General features: G+C 42.9%; 1 protein-coding gene across 1 annotated transcript in view; it reads left to right on the top strand.

The window, feature by feature from the left end:
• Positions 1–6,410, top strand: part of PGM2 (phosphoglucomutase 2) — a 27,121-nt gene extending 20,711 nt beyond the window's left edge. Inside the window, exon 14 of the mRNA XM_006169253.3 lies at positions 5,483–6,410. Within this exon, the coding sequence (XP_006169315.1) occupies positions 5,483–5,585 (103 nt within the window). The 3' untranslated portion in view covers positions 5,586–6,410. The remainder of the gene's footprint in view (positions 1–5,482) is intronic.
• The last annotated feature ends 5,510 nt before the right edge of the window (positions 6,411–11,920 follow it).

Here is an 11,920-nt window from a genome sequence, read left to right as displayed (position 1 = left end):
GGTGTGGCCATCCCCCCTGGGGGGTGATTTCTTACTTTCTGTCTCTCTGTCTCTTTCTGGTGAGTTACACACGCCCTATGGCAAAAACTTCTCCAAAAAAAAAATAATAATAATAATAAAGTTAAATTTTAAAAAAGTTTAAATTAAAAAAAAAATAGAGTGTTTACTCCTTATTTACCTCTTTTCTCCTACATCGTATATGGGAAATTTTTATCCCTAATTTCAGTAATAGCAGTAAAACTTCCTTTTTCTCTGTACTCTTCATTGATAGCACCAGTGAGCTTTTGTTTTCACTCCTAGTCTTCTCTTGTCTCTGATAAAATAAAATCAATTCCCCGAGCATTGAGTATCGCTGAGCACCCGTCCTACACAGGCCGGTGCTGGGTCCCGGGGAGGGTAAGCGTCTTGCTGTGAGGAGCTGCTGGGCTGGGAGCACAGTGTCGAGTTTCTGTGACCTCGGCGGACAGTTTGAGTTGGGCACTCTCCAGCATTCTGGACTTTAACAGCCTCGGTGCATGCACTGCTCACGCGGAACGCGATGCTGCTCCCCGACCTCAGGCTCAGTTAGCTGCCACATCCCTTGTCAGGACGCAGGGGAGAATCCGGGAACAAACATTTCAAGGGACCTGAAGTCTGTTCTGTCCAACAGAAATAAAATGCAAGTCACATAGGCACTGTTAAATGTTCTACCTGTCACATTTTAAAGCAGTGAAAAGAAACAGGTAAAATTAAATTTTCAATCATATCTTTTAACTTACTATATCAAAAATAGGGGCCAGCTAGTAGCACAGTGGGAATGCATTTAGACCCACATGGGAAGGGTCTCGGGTTCAGTTCCCAGGACCTCCTTGAGCACACTGGTGTACTTGTGCCTGGGGTCCCAGGCAGCTCACACAGTGAGTGGATTGAGGTGTGAAGTGTTGGGGATACCTCCTTCTCTTTTTCTCTCAGTAAACTTTCTATCAGTAAACTTTAAAATACTTATCTCTATATCTATCTGTCTATACGTGTGTGTCTGTGTATATATGTATATATACATAGATGTACATATGTGTGTATATGTATATATATCTATATATAAATGATACAACATGTAATCCATGTTTTAAAAATTACTAATAAGATATTTTACATTCTTTTTTGCTAAGTCTTCAAAATCCATTCAGTGTTTTAAACTTACAGTGGATCTTAATTTGAATGCCCTATTTTTATCAGAAATATTTGATCATTTAGATTTCATAAAATGTATAGTAGAAAAGGAGATTTTTTTTTGAGATCCTGGTTGTCCTACCCATAGTTAAGTTTTCCAGTAAGTGAGTCCAGTGTCCATTTGTTTTTTTAATTTTTTATATTTTTGCTATAGGGCGTGTATGTGTGTGTATGTGTGTGTGTGTGTGTGTGTGTGTGTATGTGCTCCCCAGGAAGACAGAGACAGAAAGCAAGAAATCACCCCCCAGGGGTGATGGCCATGCCACAATCCCTTCTCCTCCACTCTCCTCTTGGGATTTTCAGCGCACACATACAGCATGAATTTCATGAGTGTCTGGCATGAGTTTCAAGCCACCAGGTCCGAGACTTGAATTGTGGTTGGCCACATGGGAGTTCAGCGCCTTAACCACTAAGCTACCTGCTGGCCCCTTTGTTTTTAAAGGTAGGGCCTCTTGCTACCCAGGCCATCCTTGAGCTCCCAATTCTCCTGCATCAGCCTCATGAGTCACTGAAATTACAGGCACCCACCACCATTCCAGCCTGTATGTTGAACCCAGGCCTCCCATGTAGTCCTACCCTATGGAAGACAGCACCCTAGCAGTCCCTGCCACTGCAGCTTGGCCCACTACCAGTTTTTAAATATGAATTGCATTGAACTAAACTTAAATAGAAAAATCAGTGCCTTGGTCGCAGTAGCCTCAGAGGGTAATGGGGGTGTGACCACCATGCGGACCAGTGGCCTCACGAGGCTAGTTGCAGCTATAGTAGACAACACCGGTTTAGGACATGGTCACAACATGTACAAACCAAAGCATCGCTCTCGGAAATGTCTCTCCACCCTTAGGAATCAAATTTGCAGTATCTGGTGTCCAACAGGTGGCACGATGGTTAAGGCACTAGACTCCCACATAGTAGACCACAGTTCAAGTCCTGGACCTGGTGGCTTCCTTTTTCACTTTTTCTCGCTCATCAAATGAAAAAATAGTAATAAAATCAAATAAATAATTCTTTTTCAAAAATTATGTTATGTGGAAATAAAAGCAGAAGGGAAGTTGTTGAGCCTGTTAAATGACCAAGATACTAATAGATTTCATGTAGTTAATTAAAAGGGTGGGAGAGAACTGTTAGACTGTTAGCCTTGCCTTAGTCAAGGAGAAGTGACTACTGAGAACAAAGAAGGAAACAGAAAAGTAAACTGTAAGACGACAACGCACAAGCTTAGAATGGTCACTGCCACAGTTAGGATGAGGGAACTAGCATTCCACACGTGACTGGGCCCTGAATCTACTTCTGATCGACAGTTCCACTCCAGCAATCTTTGACATGATTAGGGCTCTCAGACATCCAGATATTCCATGAAAAAGTCTACGTCATTCCCATGCAAAGCCTTCGTGTACTTAAAAAGCAAAGCTCCAGTGTTCGGTGAACGTATGTAGAAGAGCTGATTTTCTAAGACTTGTGGGTTGCTCGCATTTTGTTGTGGTATTGTGTGAATAGCCATGATTCCACGTGTTAAATAATATGCTATTTGCTACTGCATTGAATAGGCTTTCCATAGCTATCTCTTCCTAATTCTCATTCTCCAGTAGTGTTTTTATGTTTCTGTGCTTCATTCTTTTAAAAACAAATGGGTATCAGGACCAGCAGTCGTCATAATGGCTATGTCGCTGGACTCCCATGTAGTCGGCCACAGTTCGAGTCTCCCAAACCCAGTGGCTAAAACTCACGCCGGGCGCGTGTGCGTGCACGCCCAAGATCCTGAGAGGAGAATGGAGGAGAAGGGATTGTGGTGTGGCCATCCCCGCTGGGGGTGATTTCTCGCTTTCTGTCTCTCTGTCTCTCTCTGTCTTTCTGGCGAGCACCCCTGCCGTATAGCCAAAAAATATGTATATATCAATTGCAAAATTAATGTATGTGCACATTTAAATCCAAATGGTGTGTGTGGGGAGGAGCAGCAGGTGGCAAAGGGTAAGCGTCTAGTAACCCTCCCATCCCAGTCCCTCACTTTCTCCTAGAATTAGACTTTTCAGAAAAATGAATTCCTAACCCCAATTTAAATGATTATAGGATATATTCTGTAACTTTATTAAATATTCTCAAACTTTAAGAAATAAAACTTTTAGTTATTGGGGTGTGTAGAAGTAAGACAAAAATTTGGTTTTAGGACTCTTGCGTCACTAAATCATGTACCATAGTACTGTTTTTTCACACATAAGAAATATAATGTCAAAAAGATAGTATCAATATGTGAATTAATCATAATATACATACACGTCAGGTTAGAAACCAAATTTGAATAATAAATACATTAGTAAATGCACTGAGTTTTATGTACTTTTAAAAAATTACTATTAGCTTACTAAACACTGTTATTTTCAGGACCAGCAAGTGGCATGGTGGTTGAGGCACTGGACACTCCCACATGGCCAACCACGGTTCAAGTCCCAGACCTCTTCGCTTGCTTTCTCACTTTCCCTCACTGTCTCTCTATGTCTCTCTGTGGTCAAATTAAAATAAATGAAAGAATAAATCAAATTAAATTTAAAAAGAACTGTTATTTTCAAAGCCAAATGAAGTATAGTGAGTGACTGTTCCCAAAAAATGAGAATTAAAAAATAGAATAATAATAATCTGATCAAAATGAAAAGCTATTTGATGATGATGTGGATGGTAACGTCTTTGTCTTGACTGATATAATTGGTAATTATGCTGGAAAAAGAAATTTTACACACCGTAAAGATTAAATGTCATATAAAAATAGTAAAAAAAGGAAAGAGATTAAAAAATAACTTATTTTTAGATCAAATCTTAGAAGAAGGAGAAGAAGATCAGTATAATTCATATGTATTTAGGAAGCATAATTACTTCATATGTTGCCAGTAGGGATAAAAACAATGATAATGATAACTGTATTTATTGAGGTCGTTGGGCCAGGTTCTGGGCTAAGTGCTGTATGTCATTTATCTCAATCTGTACAACTCTCTTGAGAAGGTAAAACCTTTATCCCAATTTTACAAATGAGGACTCTGAGCCTTAGAGAGGCAAAGCCACGGGCCCAAGGGCATGTAGCTAGGAAGTAGCAGAGCCAGAAATGATGTCTGTGATGACGTGGTGGCTTCAGTTGTACTGCTGAAATTAGAGATTGCTATTTCCATGAAGATAAACTTTGCATCTATTAAAGATAGCCAAGTAGGAAGTAATGGGAAGTTTGAGGGTTTAATTCTTTTGAATTCAGCCGTTTGGTTTTAAACCCTTTTAACTGCATATCTGTTGTCTAGTATTTACCTTCCAATTATCTGCATGCAAATGGGCCTTTCTCATATCTTTGAAAAAGACTGGTTTTTAGAGGGCTTTATCTCCCTAGTTTTTGCTTATACTTTAGTTGTGATACTTTTTTTCCCAGAGGTAGATTAATAAAGATGAAACCAGGACCAGCAGCTGGTGTAATGGCTATGTCGCTGGATTCCCATGTAGTCGACCACTGTTCGAGTCCCAGGCCCGGTGGCTTAAACTCACACCGGGTGCTTGTACGTGTGTGCCCAAGATCCCGAGAGGATAATGGAGGAGAAGGGATTGCGGAGTAGCCATCCCCCCTGGGGGTGATTTCCTGCTTTCTGTCTCTCTGTCTCTCTCTCTCTCTGTCTTTTTGGCAAGTGCACGCACCCTATAGCAAAAATCTCTCAAAAAATTTAAAATGATAATAATAAAGTTGAAACCCTCTAGTCCAATATCCTGGTGTGTGCAGTCTTCAGGAAACTCCCCAAATCAGTCCATTCTAGGAAGACCTTACAGATAGGCTGTGGGTCAGCTTCCCTTAGTTTGAAGGCAAGTCTCTTCAGGAATTTTCATTTCCTGGGAGACCGAGAATATATAGAAGCATCATTTGTCAAATTTTAACAGGATTTAACAGCAACTGGAATGAGGAAGGCTTCCCCTGCATTATTAGGTACAGACATTACAGATCTTTTAGAGTTGCCAGGCCAAATACTGTGTTTCTTAAAAAAAAAAATCTTATGGGAAGAACAGCTCATTTTGTTTCCAGTCATGACCTTTGGGGAAAATGGTACGTATTGTCTCCAGGGATATTTTTTGTCTAAGTCAACAGATGCATTCCCATGCTTAAGTCCCTGGAGTTCTATTTTTTTTTTTTTTCCTGATTTAATCCTCCTCATAAGGTTAAATTTCAATGTCACTTTGTCAGAGGGGGTGGGGGGACATTTAAAATGTGCTTTGGAGTAATCTCTTGATCTGGATTTCGCCCCTTATTTTCCAGTGACCCTGAGCTGCTGAAGAAGGAACTGGATGAACTAGTCAGTGCTATCGAAGAGCATTTTTTCCAGCCACAGAAGTATAATTTGCAACCAAAGGCAGAGTGAAATATTCCAGCCTTGGGTAAAATGACATTTACCTATGACTGAAGTGAATGTGACATGTTCAACAATATTTTTGAGGGCCAAAAGATTCAAATTATTGTTATAAGTATTTATATATTTTTAAAAAGATATCTGCATTTCTCATGTTTCAGGTGGATAAAGAAAACGTGGCCAGCCCTAACAAACCTTTTTATTAAAAGGTGGAGCCTGAGCATTATCCGAATTTTAAAAAAATGATTTAAAAACACTAAATTTAAAAAACAGATTGTTATTCATACGCCTTACTTTGCATAAATGATAAATGAATGTCTTCTCTATCATTCTTTTTATAGATAGTTGAAATCTCCAGAAAACCTGTGCGGTGACTAAATTCTATCTTATTCAGGATAGCCATTTTATAGGTATAAATACATTTTATGTTTCTGGCAATTCCATATAAACTAAAATAAAAGAATAGATTGATTTTTGTGTGCATGTTTGGGAAAAATACGAGTTACAGGACTCTGTGAAGTGGAACAAAAGAGTCTTAAAAAGATGCATGTTTGGGTATTTGCGTTTGTTGTTTTTGCATGGTCTCATTCTCCACACTCTTCCTGCCTCAGCCTCCCGAGTAGCTGGGACTACGGGTCCACACCTCCGCACTCAGCTTTTTAGGGTAGGCCAGGAATCCAACTGGGCCTTCAATGGGCCTCAGTCAGCCAAATATTAGTGTCAGCCCAACATGGCTGAGCTGACAAGATGTTTTTAAAGATAAGTTTCTTTTGGGATCAGCAGTTGGCATAATGGCTATGTCACCATTTAGTCGGCTGCAATTCAAATCCCAGACCTCGTGGCTTAAACTCACACCAGGCACGTGTGCGTGCGTGCCCAAGATCCCGAGAGGAGAATGGAGGACAAGGGATTGCAGTGTGGCCATCCCCCCTGAGGGGTGATTTCTCGCTTTCTGTCTCTCTGTCTCTGTCTGTCTGTCTGGCGAGCGCACGCGCCCTATAGCAAAAACCTCTTAAAAAAAAAAAAAAGATTTTACTAGATGGTCACGGAGGTCATTTCCTGCTGTAAGTCTCTGTTTGGGAATCCATGAAGGGCGGCAATCAGCTGCAGTAAATGAGCAGTTCTCTTTGGCAGCATGTCCCGCTAGCATGACCTGGCATCGTGGACGGGAACAGGATACTTAGTACCAAAGAGGGCAGCTTGTACTCATGCCCTGCTCTGCCTCGCTGCTCATGGTGGTGTGTGCTAAAGTTGGTGCCAAGCAGGAACCACCCGCATGGCATGCAGATGCTGGGGAGATGCTATGGACAGAGTAAGGTGATGGCCACCGACCTATGACCAAGATGGACAGCTGTCACAGCAGCCCAGTCGCTCTTCCTGCTTGGGGAAGACCATCTGATGTGACCACGACCCATCTTCTCGCCAGGCCAAGAAGGAACAAGCCCTGAGACTTAGACTGAGTCGCAGGAAGCAAGGCAGGCTGACCGTAAGCTTCTTCCTCTGTTCTCTGATAGACCAGCTGCTCCTTCCATTCAGAAACAACAGGAGTAACCTCTCTATTTGTCTCATCGATTGACCTCAGTCATGATGCTATTAAGGGAAAGTGTTATTTCATTGACATGGGAAGCGCATGTGATTTTAAAAATAAACGGTTTAAGTGCCAGAATAAATATGCACGTCTTACTTTGAAGGTGTTTGCAAGGGCAGCATCTAATAATATTTGTCATTTCTACACCCTGAAAGGCTGCCTCCTCAGAGCCGCTTATGTCTTCATTTCTACGTTCACTGATTGAGTTTGAATCCTGCTGGGAGCCAGGCACTTTTCTGGATCCTGGTAATAAACACGCAGTCCTGGTCTCAAACATGGCAGTGAGGGAAATGGACCAGCACACTGATCTCAGCGCAGTGCACGGCATTGCCGTAGTGAAGTCCTGGGACGACTGATTCTGCAATGCCCCCTTTTATGCTTGTCTATTCCAAAACTATCAAGTTCAGGCTCAGCTGGTGGCAAAGTAGTGACACAACTGGACCCATGTGGGAAGGTCCTGGGTTTGCATCCTGGGACATGCTCAGCACAAATGTGTGTGTGCCCTTGATCCAGGTGGGCTGAGATTGGGGGTGGATCACATGTAGAGACCCGGTTGGGGATGCTTGTCTCTGTCTCTCTGCCCCATAAATAAATAAAAAAATTTAAAAGACATTCAAGTTTAGATTCTTAACATTCATGTTTAAAACAAAATAACTCTGGGAAGCTATTTGCATGTTTCCCTGTATCATTCATTGGCTCCATTCTTTTTTTTTTTCTTCTTCTTTTTTTTGGAGAGGTGTTTTTGCTATAGGGGACGTACGCTTGCCAGACAGAGAGACAGAAAGCAGGAAATCCCCCCCCCAGGGGGATGGCCACGCCGCAATTCCTTCTCCATTCTCCTGTCAGGATCTTGGGCACGCACGCACACGCACCTGGCATGAGTTTAAGCCACTGGATCCAGGACTCGAACTGCGGTTGACTATGTGGGAGTCCAACGACATAGCCATTATGTTAACTGCTGGTCCCAAGTTCCATTCTTTTTTTGTTGTTCCAGAGAGGTTTTTGCTATAGAGTGTGTGCACTCATGGGAAAGACAGAGAAAGAGAGGGTGGGAAATCACCCCCCCCCAAGGGGAATGGCCACACCACAATCCCTTCTCCATTCTCCTGGGATTTTAGGCATGCATGCACACGTTCCCAGCATGGCCTCTGGGTCTGGGACTCGAACTGCAGTTGGCCATGTGGGAGTCCAGTGCCTTAACTACTATGCCACCTCCTGGCCCTCTTTAGTTCCATTCTTGATACTAGAACATTTGTGGAGAGTAACTCAACCATTGAAAGTGAAATGTCACATTCTCTGGTAGATGAGAATCCAAGTTTATAACATCACTTTTCCTCTGGCCTTTTCCATGGAACCAAAGCAAAGTTAAATGGCCACTTGGATTAATTGGAGGAGAAGGAGGACTGGAACGGCGAGACCCCCTGATATGGGCATCCCTGAAGTCACAGTCAGCTGGATGGAGACCAGTGTTGAAACTTTAATTAATTAGTTAATGTTTTCTATCTGGCTCCATTGCACAGGTCCTGGAAAATAAAATTTGAGAAACAGCTGCCAACCACCTCCCACTTGGGTCTAGTCGAGGTCATTTTAGTGTTTGGCTCGCATCTGCCGGGAGTAGAGTTGGCACACAGGCCAAAGAACCAGCCCCAGGTCTAAGTAGCTTTTGAAACCATTTCAAAATAGCATTGTGCAACTTCCAAAGGAAGTCAGAGTTGCAAGTTACAGAGATGATAAGCCTGATGATGTCCCTAAAATACATTGCTCTGAACTCTTCGACCTTACCTGGAAAAAGACATCTTTTTAAAAAAATCTGCACGTGGCAAGAGTGAAATAGAGCTTCATATCTGAGCATTGTTCCTGTTGTTTCCTAAAACAAAAGGAGATTAGTTGGAGGCTTAGGGAATTGTCTCCTCTGGGGGTTCCATAGGCTTCCTTTTTTCCTTCCTCGCCCTAAGTCCGTTCATTCCCTAGGACATGATCGTGGTTTCTCTGCCCACTGAAAGCGTCTTTGTGCTCAGGGCTGAAATTGGCCACTGCAGCATGATCAATCACATTGTATCTCCCCTTTCCTATCCCTTCTTGCCGCAGATCAATCTCACACTTGTCACTGCATCTGTAAGTATGCATTTCAGTCCAAGCTGCGAAAGAAAGGACTTACTCATACACACACAGAGAGACAAAACCAAACTATTTTTTTTTTAATTTTTTGGAGAGGTTTTTGCTATAGGGCACATGTGCTCGCCAGAAAGACAGAGAGAGACATTGAGTGAGAAATCACTCCCTGGGGAGTTGGCCACGCCACAATCCCTTCTCCTCCATTCTCCTCTCGGGATCTTGGGCACGCACGCACACGCGCTCAGCGTGAGTTTAAGCCACTGGGTCCGAGACTCAAACTGTGGTCAACTACATGGGAGTCCAGCGACATAGCCATTACTCCAACTGCTGGTCTCAAACCAAACTACTCTTGTCACATCTAAAAAATTTGACAGTTCCTGCCTGCTGCAACTTGTAACAGTTAAGAGCATGGGATCTATAGTCATTCTTGACATGGGAACAACATGTCACTGACATGTGAAATACACGGGTGTCATTGGCATGTAGCTTGCATGCTGACACGTGATCCACATGCTATGGATATGCTAACGGCCCATGTCGTTGACATGTTATCCTCGACACGAGTAAAACATGAACATGCAGTGTGAACACTCCATCCGGCGAGTGCAGTGTGTGCAGTGTGAACATGGGATCCAGTGTGTGCAGTGTGTGAAGGATCCAGTGAGTGCCAGAACTGGTCCGAACTAGCTTGAACCTGTTGGAACATTCTTTGGCCACCCCGAAGTATATATCCTGATTCTTCCTGGCTTTAGGATTCTCTCTCACGTCGTTACTACTCAGGTAAAAAAGAACCTTCTGGTTACATGGGAATGGGGCATGCCATAATATCAATTGGGTTCTTAGGCTTCATTGTATGAGCCCATCGCACATTCACAGTAGGGACAGATGGAGACACACGAGCCTACTTTACTTCTGCAACAATAATTATGCCATTCCCACCGGTGTTAGAGTCTTTAGCTGACCAGCAACCTTGCACGGAGGTACGATTAAATGATCACCAGCAACACTGTGAGCCCTCGGCTTTATTTTCCTATTCGCGGTGGGGGGACTCACAGGAATTGTTCTCGCTAACTCCTCCCTAGACATTGTACTTCATGACACATACTATGTGGTGGCCCATTCCCATTAGGTCCCATCAATAGGAGCAGTATTCACTATTATAGGAGGGTTTGTACACCGATACCCTCTATTCACGGGTTACACCCTAGACCAAACATGAGCAAAAATCCACTTCACAATCATATTTGTTGGGGCCAATCTGACATCCTTCCCTTGACATTTTTTAGGCCTATCAGGTATACCATGACGATACTCAGACTACCCGGATGTATATACAGAGTGAAACACAGTATCTTCTATAGAATCTTTTATTTCATTAACTGCGGTGATATTAATAATCTTCATAATCTGAGAGGCATTCGCCTCAAAACGTGAAGTCACGTCGGTTGAACTTACAACTACTAATCTGAGTGACTGCATAGACGCCCACCCCCCTACCACACATTTGAAGAACCAGCCCAGTCAAGAAAGGAAGGAATCGGACCCCCCAAAATTGGTTTCAAGCCAACCCCATAACCTTTACGACTCTATATAAATACTAGTAAATCTATTACGTAACTTTGTCAAAAGTAACTTACAGGTTTAAATCATTGTGGTTCACCCATTTCAACTAGGATGTCAAGATGCTTCACCCCCCATCATGGAAGAATGACTTCACTTCCACGACCACACAGTGATGATTGTACTCCTTATCAGCTCACTAGTACCTTACCGACTCGAACGAGTTTAAGCTGGCCAGAACTGCTTTCAACCAGCCTGAACCAGTCTGAACCAGCTTGAAATGGACAGGACTGGTATAAACCGGCCAGAACACGTTTGAACTGGTCTGAACCTGTTGAACCAGCCAGAACTGGTCTGAACTAGTTAAAACCAGCCAGTTCCGCTGGGAAGCAGCGGTCTGAAACTGGCCTGAACCAGTTTTAGCTGGCCAGAAGCTGTTTAAACTGGCTAGATCCAGTATGAGCCAGTTTGAACCACTCAGAACCAGTCTGAACTAGTTCATGCTACTGACATGGGAATGACACGTGGGCCATGGGCACATAACAGGCTACTGACATGTTACACATGTCGTGAACATGTACTGGCATGCCACGAGAATAGCATGTTGAAAACATGTGAACGACACACATGTCGCTAGCATGTATTTGGCACCCGTTTGTGACATGTTAAGAACATGCCATCAACACACATGCCATTGACATATAGTTGGTGTGTCATTATTGACACGTGAAAAACATGCTACCGACATGAGAATGACACACATGTCACTGGTATGTAGTTGGCATGTCATTATCGACACACAAAAACATGCTACCAACATGAGAACAACACATATGTCGCTGTCATGTAGTTGGTATGTCATTGTTGACATACAAAACATGTGATCAACACGTGAATGACACATCTGTCACTGGCATGTAGTTGTCATGTCACTGTTGGCATGTGAAGAACATGCTATCGACATGAGAATGACATGTGTGTCACTGATATGTAGTTGGCATGTCATTGTTGACATGCGAAAACATGTGAACGACATATGAATGACACACGTGTCACTGGCATGTAGTTGACATGTCATCGTTGA

This window comes from Tupaia chinensis, unplaced genomic scaffold, assembly GCF_000334495.1.
Source record: "Tupaia chinensis unplaced genomic scaffold, TupChi_1.0 Scaffold146907_1, whole genome shotgun sequence".
Taxonomy (NCBI): Eukaryota; Metazoa; Chordata; class Mammalia; order Scandentia; family Tupaiidae; genus Tupaia; species Tupaia belangeri.
Note: the sequence above shows the minus strand (reverse complement) of the source record. Positions and strands in the feature narration are given on the sequence as shown.